The sequence below is a fragment of the Rhinopithecus bieti genome, unplaced genomic scaffold (assembly GCF_001698545.2).
Source record: "Rhinopithecus bieti isolate Rb0 unplaced genomic scaffold, ASM169854v2 scaffold_13551, whole genome shotgun sequence".
NCBI classification, from domain to species: Eukaryota; Metazoa; Chordata; class Mammalia; order Primates; family Cercopithecidae; genus Rhinopithecus; species Rhinopithecus bieti.
The window spans coordinates 468,876-485,137 of NW_016807519.1; the positions used below are offsets into that span (position 1 = coordinate 468,876).

The 16,262-nt window shown below is 39.5% G+C and overlaps 1 protein-coding gene across 1 annotated transcript; it reads left to right on the forward strand.

Moving 5' to 3' along the window:
- Nucleotides 1-414: 414 nt before the first annotated feature.
- Nucleotides 415-13,229, forward strand: PRSS35 (serine protease 35). The gene is made up of 2 exons (XM_017882628.1): nt 415-633; nt 10,977-13,229. Exon 2 carries the CDS (start codon nt 10,997-10,999, stop codon nt 12,218-12,220), a length of 1,224 nt encoding a protein of 407 aa, XP_017738117.1. The 5' UTR covers nt 415-633; nt 10,977-10,996; the 3' UTR covers nt 12,221-13,229.
- The last annotated feature ends 3,033 nt before the right edge of the window (nt 13,230-16,262 follow it).

The following is a 16,262-nucleotide window of genomic DNA, read 5'->3' on the forward strand; positions in this document are numbered from 1 at the left end:
CAAGGCGGCCCTCGCGCTTGGCGCTGGTACAAGTCGGGGTAACCTTACGGCTTGTGCATCCAGAGAAGCGAGGTCTCTGGTGGAGACTAGCTTGGGATAGGTTGGGGAGACGCCCTCCGTTCTTCTAGATGCCTGGGGTCTCAACAGCAACCAGTGGGGAATAAGACTTACTGAACGAACCCTGAGACTGTTAAAGGAGTGCATACTATCAAAGGGACAGGCATCCCTGTGAACCTGCTCATGAATTTTTCCTAATGCTTGATTTAGCTTGTGGGCAGAAATGCTGGAGCGAGACACGGCCAGGTCCGTCCTGTTCCTCCAGGGAAGTCCCCTCTCCGCCCTCCCTCTCCATCTCCTCTTGCCCACGTCCTCCACCTCCCCTTCTCCCCCATCCCACCGCCCCCGCCCCGCGTCATCGCCCCCTTTCCCCTCCCACCTCCTGGCCGTGGTGCGGCGCAGCTGTCTCCTCCTCCGCAGTCTCGGCGGGAGCTCCGGGTGCTGTGGCCGGGCCTTGGCTGGGCGGCCTTCAGCTCAGGCTAGCTGAGAGGCTCCCAGCTGCAGCGTCCCCGCCCGCCTCCTCCGGAGCTCTGATCTCAGCTGACAGTGCCCTCGGGGACCAAACAAGCCTCGCAGGTAAAGATAAAGCTCCCCAAACCCAACAACCTTAGAACTTAGAAATTTCCCTGAGAAAGGCAGGACCTACCCGAGGAGCGCTTCTTTGAAGGACTTTGAAGAAAGGGATCAAACTTGGCACTTTCTTTCAGTCCTCAAAGAAACTAACCACCCTTCCCCTAGGCAATTCTCTCTCCTCTGCAGTTTAATATTAACAGCAACAATGTTTGCATTGGAATATAAATGGAATTCTTTCTGCTTAAGCAGTACCAGAGGGGACCCTCTTTATTTTTATGATTGTTAACAGATGCCATTGAGAAAGGTATAAAACGCATTCCTGGAAAGTCTCTTTGGCGGGGTTACTCTGAAAACTAGCCTCTCCCTCTACCCTTTTATCAACTTGGCTGCAGGGGTCAGCAAAAGGAGCATAGGAAAACGTTTAGAAAATAAGGAGGCGAAACGAAGTAGAAAAGCTTTTGACTTGGTTTGAAATACTCGAGCTGAAGAAAAAAAGTGTGTGGGGTGGTGGTGGATGAGACATTGGCAAAATATTGACAATAGTTGAAGCTGCTGATGTGCACATGGGGGTTACACTTTTCTCTCAACTTTTAATACTTTTCCCTGTGCTTTTGTGTAGTCGTAAAATTTTCTATAATAAAAGGTTCTTTAAAAAGTTGTAGAAACACTCCCGCTTGATTGCTCAGACGTTTTTACACTGTCCTTGATTTGAAAAGAAGCTGCATGCTGTGTCTAGGGGGCTTTCACCCCTTATTAACCCTTCTGACTTCTGAAATTCATTCTTATTTTTTCCGAAGTACATTTGTCTCCCCAGAGGATTAAAAAAGTCATATTTTGCTGGCTGGAGAATTATATTAGAATCTGGTTTATAATTTAGAAGGGAGAATGTTAAAATCCCTGCCAAATAAGACATGTAGGCTTGAAAGTAGCAGCCAAGTATCATATGGAATTTTATTTTTATTAGGAAATATTAGAGGAGTTCCTTTAGTGAGGGAAGTGGTGGACGTGGATACTGTCCCTATTTTCTTCCAGATAGCTGGAAAACTGTATGCTTTTAAGAAGCTTTTTCATGTTTTAAAATGTGAGATTGTTTAGCATATACCTGGCATATAGTATATACTCATTAGATGTTAAAATAAACAATTGCTAGTATGAGTTAATTTTCTCCATTGGGTATATTGTTTTCCTCTGCCCAATGCTCAAATATCCAACGAGCATATTGCATTTTAACAGTAGGATCAGATTCAGAATTTGGGAGGATGGAGCCACTTTGCCTTAGCGCTGAGTTAACTTTGCAGATGAGAAATCTGAAATGGAGAGCTTAGGAAACAGTAAAGTCAAGTTAGTAGTATGCAAGCTGTTATTTTATAATTAAAAACTTTAAGCTTCATATAGGTAAAACTGATGTGGGTTGGCTAAAAACATTTTGACCATAGATGCTTTAAAACCTGAAAAGTGGCATACCTATTTATAGATATTCTTTGCTCTCAAAGGCTAACTTGAAAAATACAGATAAGTTTAGAGCTATATGCTGTGCACTTCGTAAGGCAGCATATGAAAGAGTCCTCTTAGGGTTCCTTTAATGTCATTCACCCCAAATTTGATTGATCCGTAGCATTGCAGAAATTGTAGGAATTGCAGAAATTTAGATGTACAGGTCATGGAAAAATAGCCCCAAAACAAAGGGAGGTTTTGTTTTTTATTGTGATGAGAAACAGAAGTTGTGGGTTACTGTAAAATAATCAACTGTGTAACTTTACCATCTTCCTTTCCCTCAAGTACTGCCAAACTTTTTAAACAGACATTTTTTTGGTCTCCATTTATGAAACTAAACTTGAAAATAGTGCTATGGTATGATATTTTGAATAGAAATTGGCCCGCTGTCAATGAACTTTCTTGCCGTTTATTCTCAGCCTAGAGTCGGTGGAGAGCTTATCCTTTAGTAATGGATTATAAAGTATTTGATAAACATATGTGAAATGTCTGGCAGGTTCAAGATTTTCCTTAGCATTGAAATAAATTGTGGCACGTTTGGGGGACTAGTTCACATTGCTGTAGGTCATGCTGGAAGAGTGCTGGCACTACAACTGTTTTTGAAAAACTATCTGCCAGAAAATTGTCTGGCTGTAGACAGCATTATCAGCCCTCAGTTCATCAGGATGGGCTCCGTGGCCTGTAGGTGGGTTTCCTAAATGTCATAAATTCCATATGTCACAGCCATCTAGTATATTATTAGCCAGTTAGAAGTTTTGCCCCTGCTGAATCTTACATGCTTTTAAAATAAAATCTATTTCACAGCTGAGTAAGTGTAAATATTTTAAATACCGGCCTTAGATTCGCCATCACCAGACTAACTTTGCCATCTAGTGGTAGCAAAATGGATAACAGGCAAGTTCTTCCCTGGATGAGTAGGAATTGAACCTTCCTGAGAAGCATTGATGAGTAAGTTACTTGTGTTTTCTCGTTTGCAGTTTACTCTAGAACTTTAAAGCTGGAAGAAATCTTAGAAATGTTCTAGTCCAACTCAACAGTTAAGGACTATCAGATAGATTCTTTAAAAAAGGCTTCGAAATGATGCATGGCAGAGTTAGCACTTGGTATGCATTTGTTGAATAGACAAATTTATGTACTCTGTTCTAATTTTTGTTTTTCCTCTAGCAATATTGCATCCTACCGCCATGAGGTTTTATCGTGATCTTCTGTTTTAGTGTTTTAGATTTAAAGTTGCATTTCTGTATATTATTTCTTAAAATAACACGTTTTCATTTATGTTTTAAGTCCCAGAAGGAAACATTCTTTTCTGCTGGAATTTTTTTGGAGACAGGGTTTCCCTGTCTCATTCTAGTTGCCCAGGCTGGAGTGCAGTGACACAATCACAGCTCACTACAGCCTTGACCTTCCAGCTTAGGTGATCCTCCCAACTCAGCCCAGAGTAGCTGGGACCACAGGCATGCGCCACCTCACTTGTAGAGACAGGGTCTCCCTGTGTTGCCCAGACTACTCTCAAACTCCTGGACTCAAGTGATCCTCCCATCTCAGCCTTCCAAAGTGCTAGGATTACAGGTGTGAGCCACCGCGCCTGGCCTTTTTCTACTTTTTAATCACTCCTTACTACTACTACTTGTTTTTTCTTTTTTTGAGGGAGTCTCGCTTGTTGCCCAGGCTGGAGTGCAATGGCGTGATCTCAGCTCACTGCAACCTCTGTCTCCCAGTTCAAGGGATTCTCCTGCCTCAGCCTCCCCAGTAGCTGGGATTACAGGTGCGCAACACCACGCCCAGCTAATTTTTGTATTTTCAGTAGAGACGGGGTTTCACCACGTTGGCCAGGCTGGTCTGGAACTCCTCACCTCAAGTGATCCACCCACCTCGGCCTCCCACACTGCTGGGATTACAGGTGTTAGCCACAGTGTCTGCCACTCCCTACTACTTCTTTCTTTCTAAACAGTCAGGCAGACTGTTGTAAAAACTCGATTCTCACATTTTTAAGTGTAGTAGTTTCCTACTGCTGCTGTAACAAATTACCGAAAACTTAGTGGCTTAAAACAACACAAATTTATTATCTTATGCATCTGCAGATCAGAAATCTAAAGCTTTATTGTGATCTATTTTAGTTTTAAATTGCATTTATGTATATTTTCTTAAAATAACACATTTTCATTTATGTTCCTCCTTCTGGAAATTCTAGGAAATACTTTATTCCTTACCTTTTGCAGCATCTAGAGTGCACTCATATTCCTCAGCTCATGGTCCTGCATTACTCTGGCCTCCGCTTCCATCTAGCAGCTCTTCCCACTCTTAACCTGTTTTTCCTCCTTCTTATATGAGCCCCTGTGATTGTATTGGACCCACCTGGATAATCCAGAATAACCACTTCACCTTAAAATCCTTAATGTAATTGTATTTGTAAAGTCTCTTTTCTTGTGTGTGGGAAATATTCACAGGTCTTGGGGAGGAGGATATTTGGCATACCATGATGAGGCAGTTAGACATGTATAAAATACCTTATAAATATCTACCTGAGTGTTGGCTCCCCCTGTTTGATATGAATAACATTTGCTTTAATCTTTCTGGAGTGCTTACTGTGCTCTGGGCATTGTGCCTATCGTATTAGTTTCTCACAAAAATATTCTAAAATATTATCTCTATCTAATAAATGTGGGAAATAATATCTAGAGAGATTAGGTAACCTTCACAAGATCACAGTGTAACAAGTGGCAAGTGTACTTAAGTTGATTTGGCTTCAAAGCCCACTGCCCCCATAATCATTGAAACACCGTAGTTCTTACTCCCTTCTTTTATGACGTTACAGACACAATTATTTTCTCATACACTTTCTAACTTAAATGTTTCTAACTTCTCTTTCTAACTTAAATGTTACCTCCATGCAGTGCTACTGTCAGGGAGCACTTCCGTGGGTCAGGAATTAGATTTCATAAGATACCCTTCTCCTCAGCATCTGTTCCCCCAAAATAAAATTGACTATGAAAGTTTTTACAATTGTCATCCAAAACATCACCGATTTCTTTAGTGATTGCTTTATTCCTGTTTATGTCATTTGTAACTCTCCCCCTGTCCTGCTGTGGCCTTTTGCCTAAGCCATTTCTCTCTGCAGTTATTCGGAATCATCTGGCCAGGCCCCAGTGTCTCCCTGTTGTGTGTCAATCCTGAGTAGGTGGAGGATGAAAGTAGAGAAGATGAGAGCATGTCTTCGAATTTAGGTATGGCATGTAAACACAGCCAGTGGTGCTGGGAAGGAGAGATGTTGGGATTGCAGATGGCTAAATAGAGGACAGCCAAGTTTTAAAAGGTGGTCGTGCAATCATTGGTGTATCCTTACACGCTAAGGTAGAGGGTGATGTTGGCCCTACAGGGTCATTGATATGACTGAGTAGTTCCTGACCCACAACAGCCCCCCAGGAACTGTTTGACGGATCAATGCAAAGTTGTGTCGCATGGCAACATACTATATACATAAATATGGACAAGTTCCTCACTAGACATTACAAGGAACCAGGTGAAAAGAAAGGCATGAGTAATTGTGAATCTGTCACCTGGTGAGGGAAAGCAATTCAGTGCAGGTCCTTCAGTGGTAAGTCAGCATCTTTGCTTTCTCATAGACAGGAAAAATAATTGATTTGAAATATTAATACAGTGGGCAGCCTTCTAATCTTTCATTAGTTTGCCTGCTCTATCTAAGCTAGACTATAAACTTCTAGGGTAAAAAACAAAACACAAAAGAGAAACTGAGCCTTAAGGTATAATGTCATTTCATCATAGGATTCTATATACTCTAGATAGACTCACTCAAAAGTTGAGTTTTCTTTCATTGTAGATCACTCCCTTAGAGTAATTATGTTGACAGACTTTCTTTTTAGACTGAGGGTCTGATGCAGTTCCAAAATTCCCAGTGTAGATCCAGGCTATAAATAAGACACAGAAAATGCAATTTAAGTGTTTTGTGGCTGCAGAGTGTTTAATCACACTTAAGTTTAATAGCAATGAAAAAAAATATATTACAGAGCCATGGATATTCATAGAGATGAGTAATTAGGAAAGCATTCATTTGGAAAGTCTCTAAAGTGAAGCTGTCCTTGAACAAAAAACAAAACAAAACAAAGAAAAAGGGAATTTTAGAGTGAGTTGGAAACTATCTATCTTGAAATAAAAATATTTGACTGTGAAACTGACTTTTTAGAACACTACAAGGTCTCTAATTTTGGCTTATATAACAACCTGTTTTGAAGTGATACAAATTCACCAATTAAGGCAGGATAATAATTTTAAAATAACATGTGTTAACTGCTTACTATCCTCTGGGCTCAGTAGTAATTCTTTGCATGTATCATCTCATTTAATCTCTATAACAATGTTATGAAGTTGAAATTACTGTAATATTATCCCCACTTTGCAGATGAGGAAAGTGAAACTTCGATAGTTAATGAAATGTCCACATGTATATACCTCGTATGTGGTGAAGAGGGAATTGAACCCAAGCCTTCCCACTCCTTGGTCTGCACTCATAACCACTATGCTGGAACAGATACAGAAATATTCTCAACACTGAGAGCAATCACATTTCTAAGAAACTATAAACAAATAATAAAAGGGTAATAGTAAGTGATCTCATAGTTAAGTGTGGTCACGTCTATTAATAGATTGGGTACAAATGTGTAATTACATCTCTTCCATCAGTAAGAGTTCGTCTATGTACACAGACATTCTTACTTCCTCCTTAATTCCCTTCTACTCAATCTGTCTTCAGGATCTAACCTATAATCAGCTGTGTGTGTGCTGACTCACAGTGGTGGACAGAAATCACTGCAACTTCGCTTTCATTCACCGAAATTGGAATTTGAAGCCCTAAATCCAAGCCATCTGGAAATGGACAGTGAAGGTCACAATTATATTGCAAGACAGGAAAAATGAGGGGGATGGGGAAGACAAGGGACGTAAGACTTTCAACATTTTATAGCTGCCTCTTCAATCGGGACTGTGTCTTTTTAGATCAATGAGTTAGTCCTTTTTGGACAATGGACATATGTAGATATCCACTGAACAAACTGTGGATTGCTCTATCAGTAAGAGCTATCATTTATGCCACATTGACATTTTACCACAAGACAAACTTAGATTTTCCAAAAGAAAGTGTCCTTAAACATTTGCCCAATTTTAAATTACAGGCCAAATTAGGCTAAATCCATGTCCTCTTATTACTGTGATTCTGAGGTCATATTACAAAGCTCTGCCCTTCCCATGCCCAAGGGTAGACGTGGGCATGGTTTTTATTACTGTGGTGCACTGCACAGAGCTCCCTCAAAGGGCACCAGGCAGGGCTGGTGAATCAATGCCATTGAATGATCTGTAGTATGAGATATTGGAGGCATTACATATGAAACTTATGAATTTCATTTTTTGAGACATATGATCCTAGTTCATACCACTGCACTCCAGCTTGGGTAACAGAGCAAGACTCCCTCTCAAAAAATAAATAAAAATAAAAATAAATAAAAGTAAGTTATGTTTGTTCTTTATGAACTGGCTGAGTGATTTGATATTGTCAATTGCTAACATAGTAAAAGAATGAAGTCAGAATAAATTAATTTTGTACACAGAGATAAGCAGATGTCATTTAAAATCCAGATAAGCCATCATCCTTGCAAAGATCACCTTCTGGGGTATGGCTCATGTTGCTACACCAGAGCCGTGGCTACTGTAGTGGTTCTTAAACTTTATTGAGTGTCAAAGTCATCTGGAGGGCCGGTTAAACCCACCTGGGAACCACTCTCCACCACCCTTTCAGGATAGTTTCTAACAGTAGGTCTGGGCAGGCCCTGGGAATTAGCATTTTTAACAAGTTCCCAGGTAATGCCCAAGTTACTAGTGTAGGGACTGTCCTTTGAGAACCCCTGGTCTGGTGTTTCCTTTTGGTGAGCAACCAAGATTTGGGCTCTCAACCACCATTCATAACTGCTGTGAGAATGTGAACGTGAACACAGAGCCGGAAAACCATGCCTATATCATTGGTGTTATCATTTGGTAAATCAAATCATTGCTTTGTACCAAGCATGGTTTCAAAGGAACTAATGGCATTGGAAATTTCCAAAGTATTAGCTAAGGCGTTTGACTAGAACAATAGCTTTATCTGCATAGCCAGAAATAAAATTATACTTAAATACAATTCAACTCTGATGAGGCTTTCTTAAAAGTCTGGCTACAGAATTATGGCATAGGACAAACCTACCTGGGGAAAAAATATCTCAGTAACACTATTTAGACCTCCTTTATTTTGCCCAGGAATGCCTTTCACATGTGTATTGCTCCTCAGATCATTAGTATCAGGTGTTAAGATATACCAAGTGAGATACTTTGTGTCTCTTGACGTGGATATTTGGCTGACTTTCAAGCTTTGATGTAATCATATATTAAGTATACAATAGACAGCTGTTGTCATAAACAGCTAAATGAAAAAGCAATTAAAAAAAGTTTCCCACACCAAAACAACTCCCTTGATTGAAATTTTGCTGCGAATCAAGTAGATTCAAAATATATATATATATATATATATATATGTATATAATGATATATATCATTTTTATATATTTTGGTTTGTTGATAAGCTAAGTAGCAGCAAATAACTCTTTGATATTCACTGTTTTTTTCAGCCAAGGACATAAATTTTCATCCCGGGAACTACAATTTCAAGTGCTCAGTAGAGTTACTGAGTTGTGAGCCTTTTTCATTCTAATTAAATTAACTTGATGAAATACTATTGTGAAAAATTGCATAAAGACAAAATAAAATACTAAGTGGCTCTACTCTACAAAATCCTTGATGATATAATTACTGCTTTGCAGCGGTGACTATTAGCAAATATTGTGACATAACACAGATTTCCTCCTCTCCTCCCCTCCCCTGCCCTCTCCTCCCCTCCCCTTTCCTCCCCCTCTCTTCTTTGACAGGGTCTCACTTTGTTGCCCAGGCTGGAGTTCAGTGCCATGATCATGGTTTGCTGCAGCCTTGACCTCCTGGGTTCAAGCAGTCCTGCCAAGTAGCAAGGACTACATGTGTTTGCCACCATGCCTGACTAATTTTTTAAAAGTTTTTTTTTTGTAGAGATGAGGTCTCAGTCTGGTCTTGAACTCCTGTATTCAAGGGATCCTCCCATCTTAGCCTCCCAAAGTGCTGGGATTACAGGTGTGAGCTACCACACCTGGCCTGCTTAATATTTCCAAATGTATAACAGTTCAAATTAATTATGTTTTCATTAATATATCACATTTAAACAATAAATAGGTTAATGTAGCATACATTTTTGTTTGATCAAAATAATGTTTTAGTTTGTTAATAAAATTATTGTACTTGTATATGGCAAAATAAATTCTGTTGTATCAAGGGATACCGATATTGAACTCTGCATCGGGGTTGATTTTTGCCTTTTGTGCCAGTGCACGCATCCTGTGGGTGTACCCTGTGGTACAATGGCTGTGGGCCATTGCTAATGTGCTTTCTTTTCCATGCAAAAAACAAATAAATAAAATAAAACTTATCAGAAAGCATTGAGGATGAAGGTATTGTAGGGCTAAGCAAATGCTGAATTACCTCTGCTTTATACAAAGTACAAATCATTTGCTTAAGTCTTGATATTTTAACTATTAGTTAAAAATGACTTGAAGCATAGTTCGCAAATAACAGTGACACAGAGGTTCAAAATTGCTGCTCCAGTGTGCTCCTACTATACCCACCTCCAAGCAAAGATGGCTGACACACATCAGTTCCACTAAATAGATACATGTACGTGCCAGTGAGCCTCAAGAAAAGAAAAAGAGGGTGAGAAGATTTGAACAGTAGGAGAAGTATTATATAATTTATTATGTGCTGGCACCTTTAACAATATTTAAATAACACAACAACACTGGTCTTAGATAGTGAGACCTGTGGTGAAAAGGAACTATATCTAACCATTATCATGTCCTCCCAATAGCCTGTACTTCATAAATTCTTACAAATAATTTTAATATGCAGTAATGTCCCACAAAATGAATGTCCCATCATTTTGTATGATGCTTTGCTTAGATGGTGGTTTCAAGCATAACTTTGTTTTTTAACAATGCATGGTACATTTTTCTTACTTTAGTATAAAATGCCCTGTGCTGTGTATTTTCTTTTATGACCAGGAGTTCTATAAAAATCAAAATAGATCAATAGAAGATTAATTAGCAATTTATTTATTGCTAACACTCTTACTGCTTTAAAACATTATCCAGTAATATGCATTGCACCTTTACATCAGCTTGGGCTGCCAATCCTGGTTCATGGACATTCACTGTATTCAATGAGCAGTTTTTTTTAGCTCTGTGCTAGGCAGTTATAGTCTAGAGATGAAGAAGTTATGATCCCTGTTTTTAAGTAGCTAAGTGTGGGAAAAGACCGCAGCGCATTTGCTGCTATCTTTATTTCTAAATCATCTGGATATAAAGTTGTAGGATACCTAAGGAGGAGAGTGTGGCTTAGCTGACAGAGGGTCTCAGCCTACTACCCTATTGTACTCTCTCAGGCACTGGGCTGTTAGGAGAGATGGAGGGGGAGGTGACAGGATGACAGGTTGGGGTGGGAGCGAGGTCGATTAGGGCTGGTGGAGGGAAGTTTGAGTGAAAAACGACTTACTGATTTTGGAAGTCTGTGTGAGCCCACTTACCAGCGTTTATCTAATCTCAGTAAAATCTAGGTAAGGTGGAAATAAGGGCACCTCTTTGTGGGGAAGGTACATTTAGGATCCAAGGCCTAAATGAAATGGATAAGTAAGATTTAAAAAGAAAACATTGTAAACCTCTTTTTCTGTTTTTAAGGAAAAAATTAGAAGATCAAAATGGAAAATATGCTACTTTGGTTGATATTTTTCACACCTGGGTGGACCCTCATCGATGGATCTGAAATGGAACGGGATTTTACGTGGCACTTGAGAAAGCTACCCCGGATTGTCAGTGAAAGGACTTTCCATCTCACCAGCCCCACATTTGAGGCAGATGCTAAGATGATGGTAAATACAGTGTGTGGCATCGAATGCCAGAAAGAACTCCCAACTCCCAGCCTTTCTGAATTGGAGGATTATCTTTCCTATGAGACTGTCTTTGAGAATGGCACCCGAACCTTAACCAGGGTGAAAGTTCAGGATTTAGTTTTTGAGCCGACTCAAAATACCACAAAGGGAGCATCTGTTAGGAGAAAGAGACAGGTGTATGGCACTGACAGCAGGTTCAGCATCTTGGACAAAAGGTTCTTAACCAATTTCCCTTTCAGCACAGCTGTGAAGCTCTCCACGGGCTGTAGTGGCATTCTCATATCCCCTCAGCACGTTCTAACTGCTGCCCACTGTGTTCATGATGGAAAGGACTATGTCAAAGGGAGTAAAAAGCTAAGGGTAGGGTTGCTGAAGATGAGGAATAAAAGTGGAGGCAAGAAACGTCGAGGTTCAAAGAGGAGCAGGAGAGAAACTAGTGGTGGTGACCAAAGAGAGGGTACCAGAGAGCATCTGCAGGACAGAGTCAAGAGTGGGAGAAGAAGAAAACAATCTGGCCGGGGTCAGAGGCCTTCCTTCCGGTGGACCCGGGTCAAGAATACCCACATTCCGAAGGGCTGGGCACGAGGAGGCATGGGGGACGCTGCCTTGGACTATGACTATGCTCTTCTGGAGCTGAAGCGTGCTCACAAAAAAAAATACATGGAACTCGGAATCAGCCCAACGATCAAGAAAATGCCTGGTGGAATGATCCACTTCTCAGGATTTGATAACGATAGGGCTGATCAGTTGGTCTATCGGTTTTGCAGTGTGTCCGACGAATCCAATGATCTCCTTTACCAATACTGCGATGCTGAGTCAGGCTCCACCGGTTCCGGGGTCTATCTGCGTCTGAAAGATCCTGACAAAAAGAATTGGAAGCGCAAAATCATTGCGGTCTACTCAGGCCACCAGTGGGTGGATGTCCACGGGGTTCAGAAGGACTACAACGTTGCTGTTCGCATCACTCCCCTCAAATACGCCCAGATTTGCCTCTGGATTCACGGGAACGATGCCAATTGTGCTTATGGCTAACAGAGACCTAAAACAGGGCGGTGGATCATCTAAATCACAGAGAAAACCAGCTCTGATTATTGTAGTGAGATCACTTCATAGGTTATGCCTGGACTTGAACCCTATCAATAGCATTTCAACGTTTTTCAAAATCAGGAGATTTTCATCCATTTAAAAAATGTATAGGTACAGATATTGAAACTAGATGGACACTTCAATGCCAAGTATATACTCTTCTTTACATAGTGATGAGTTTCATTTGTAGGAAAATTTTGTTGCCTTCTTAAAAATTAGACACACTTTAAACCTTCAAACAGGTATTATAAATAACATGTGATTTCTTAATGGACTTATTCTCAGGGTCCTACTCTAAGAAGCATCTAATAGGATGCTGGTTGTGTATTAAATGTGAAATTGCATAAAGGTCGATGGTAACACAATTAGTATCAGGATAGAGACAGAAAGTTACAACATAGTTTGTACTACTCTGAGATGGATCCATTCAGCTCATGCCCTCAGTGTTTATATTGTGTTATCTGTTGGGTCTGAGACATTTAGTTTAGTTTTTTTGAAGAATTACAAATCAGAAGAAAAAGCAAGCATTATAAACAAAACTATTAACTGTTTTACTGCTTTAAGAAATAACAATTACAATGTGTATTATTTAAAAATGGGAGAAATACTTTGTTCTATGAAATAATCTAGTTTAGAAATAGGGAAGCTGAGATTTTAAGATCTCAAGTTTTTATTTAACTAATACTCAAAATATGGACTTTTCATGTATGCATAGGGAAGACACTTCACAAATTATGAATGATCATGTGTTGAAAGCCACATCATTTTGTACTATACATTCTGTGTATGAGGTGCTACATTTTTAGGACAAAGAATTCTGTAATCTTTTTCAAGAAAGAGTCTTTTCTCCTTGACAAAATCCAGTTTTTGTATGAGGACCATAGGGTGAATTCTCTGATTAGTAATTTTAGATATGTCCTTTCCTAAAAATGAATAAAATTTATGAATATGACTTTTAAAAGGAGGGTCTGGTTATTTTCCTTAGGAACCAAGGCTGCAACACTCATTCTGGCCATCATGTAGTGTAAGCAGAGTCCGGTGACTGCCTTGGGGCAAAACACAGAGTAGGCACTCAATGTGTATTTCTTGAATAAATAAATACTTGCTAAAGGGCTGTAAAAAGGGAATAGTTCAGGGCATTATGTTTAAAGAGTTTTAGTGATTTATAAATCAAGTACACCTTAAAATTGAGCAATTGTAGGCCTTATTTCTGGTCTGGTCTGTTCTTTCCGGTAGTTTCTAAGGTCACATCATTCTCTCTCTCATGGCACACTCAAGTCGTTGATTCTGCCAGGGTTCAAATTTATCTTATCATTTTTTAATAATGGGGAGTTATACTCTGAACTAGTATGCCAAGAAATAATTGATTAGATTATGATAAATGATTTTGTGAATGATGTTCAAAACAGCAGAAATTCAGTACAAGTGCAGATTTTTTTTTTGAGATGGAGTCTGGCTCTCATGCCTAGGCTGAAGTGCAGTGGCGTGATCTCGGCTCACTGCAATCTCTGTCTCCTGGTTTCAAGCAATTCTACTATCTCAGCCTCCAGAGAAGCTGGGACTACAGGTGTGTGCCACCACGCTTGGCTAATTTTTGTATTTTTAGTAGAGATGCGATTTCACCATATTGGTCAAGCTGGTCTCGAACTCCTGACCTTGGTTGATCCACCTGCCTCGGCCTCACAAAGTGCTGGGATTATAGGCATGAGCCGCTGCACCTGGCCATGCAGATTCTTTTATAATGTGAACCTCTTAAAAATAATTCCATAAAAATTTAAAAAATAAATTAGCTGTAACTCTTACTGTATCTGTATATATGCTTTTGTAATTTTTATTTAATTGAAGTAGAGATAGAGTCTTGCTACATTGACCAGTCTGGTCTCAAACTCCTGGCCTCAAATGATCCTCCCGCTTTGGCATTAAAGTGTTGAGATTACAAATTTGAGCCACCATGCGCAGCCATATGTGTTTTGTATACAGGATTTCAGCAAGTATTAACTACCATTTTATTTTTTTAATGATTTGATTTAATTCCAAGCACATTTCACTGAGTAGTATTTTATTATTGTTTCCAGTGGAATACGGTTATTGACTCAAAAATTTTGCTCAGTATTTTTTTGGGGAAAAACATCTATGTGATCACAGAAACAAAAATGTTCCAAGGTCAGTTTTGCATACTTACACACTTGTAAACACACAAAGACATACACAGAATCTTCGTCTTTGAGTCTTTGAATATAACTCCTAGGATTTGAGTAAGTTTAGAATACCTTTGGGTGCTTAGTAAAATAGTTTGGGCCGGGCGCGGTGGCTCAAGCCTGTAATCCCAGCACTTTGGGAGGCCGAGACGGGCGGATCACGAGGTCAGCAGATCGAGACCATCCTGGCTAACATGGTGAAACCCCGTCTCTACTAAAAAATACAAAAAACGAGCCGGGCGAGGTGGTGGGCGCCTGTAGTCCCAGCCACTCGGGAGGCTGAGGCAGGAGAATGGCGTGAACCTGGGAGGCAGAGCTTGCAGTGAGCTGAGATCCGGCCACTGCACTCCAGCCTGGGCAACAGAGTGAGACTCCGTCTAAAAAAAAAAAAAAAAAATAGTTTGGTACTGAAGGTTAAATTCTAAGTACATATTCATTATATATATAATTCTTAAAATCATTGTCCAATATACTTTTCAAAAATATAAAATTGAGCTTGTTTAATTTGCAGAGACTTTTTCTTTTTTTCTTTTCAGAAACAGTCTTGCTCTGTCGCCCAGGTTGGAGTGCAGTGGCACAATTACAGCTCACTGCAGCCTTGAACTCCTGAGCTCAATAGATCCTCCCTCCTCAACCTTGCAAGTAGCTGGGATAACAGGCATGCATTAGCATGCCTGGCTAGAGGTTTTTTGTTTTGCTTTTTTTTTTATTCTGTCATGCACTTTTCTTTTCCAAGTGAATCCTGAATCTTATATGACCTATTCAGGAACACTAAAATATATTGCATTAACCAGAAAGTTTTGCTTCATATACTTTTTCTCTTATGTTTATCAGATTTGAAATTGAGAACTAGATTGAACTCACTTAGCTAAACAACCATACTTAGTAGACATGCATACATGTCTACTGTGTGCGAAGGACTGTACTGACTTACTGTCTTGGGAATCTTACCAATGGTGGATTTCAAATAACAATTTTCAAAACAACTGAAATTTAAAATTGTGGCATTCCCTCTTTATCTAAATAGCACATTTTATTTATGTTTGTTTCTTGTTCAAACAAAATGTGTGTGGGCAGAAGCAACTTAACAATTTTTTCCTTTTTGATATGCTTCTTAGTTAAACCAATGTTTATTTTGAAAAACATTTAGATAATGTTTGATTGTCTTAGTCCATTTAGGTGGCTGTAACAAAATATCTTAGACTGGGAACTCTTGAATGATAGAAATTTATTGTTCATAGTTCTGAAGGCTGGATAGTCCAAGATGAAGTCATCAATAGATTTAGTGTTTGATGAAGGTCCATTCCTCTTAGATGGCACCTTCTTGTTGTGTCCTCATGTAGTGGAAGGGGCACCCAAGCTTACATAAGCCCCTTTTATAAGAGAATTAATTCCAGTTATGAGGCAGGAGCCCTCATGACCTAATCATCTCCCTCATGCCCTGTCTCTCAATACTATCACCTTTGGAGTTAGGTTTCAACATACAAACTTTGGGGGGACGTAAACATTCAGACCATAGCAATAACCAAGATCAGAGTTCTGGACGCATTTTTGCCTTTCTTACTTGTAGATAGAATAATTCTTTTCAATTCCTATTTCATAGAAAGAATCTCAGGATAAGAAGAGACTATAAAAGATCATCTACTTTAACCCTATACTTTAAGTTTTAATACCCTTCGGTCACATTCTCTGCAAGTGGTTGTCCAGTGATAAGAAAATTTTTCACCACTTATTGTTTAATTATTAAAATTAATTCAGAAGTATAACTTACCATAAGTTATTGTTTGTTA

Coding starts and splice junctions, on each gene's coding strand:
- PRSS35 (XM_017882628.1), top strand. CDS start 10,997: ATGGAAAATATGCTACTTTGGTTGATATTTTTCACACCTGGGTGGACC.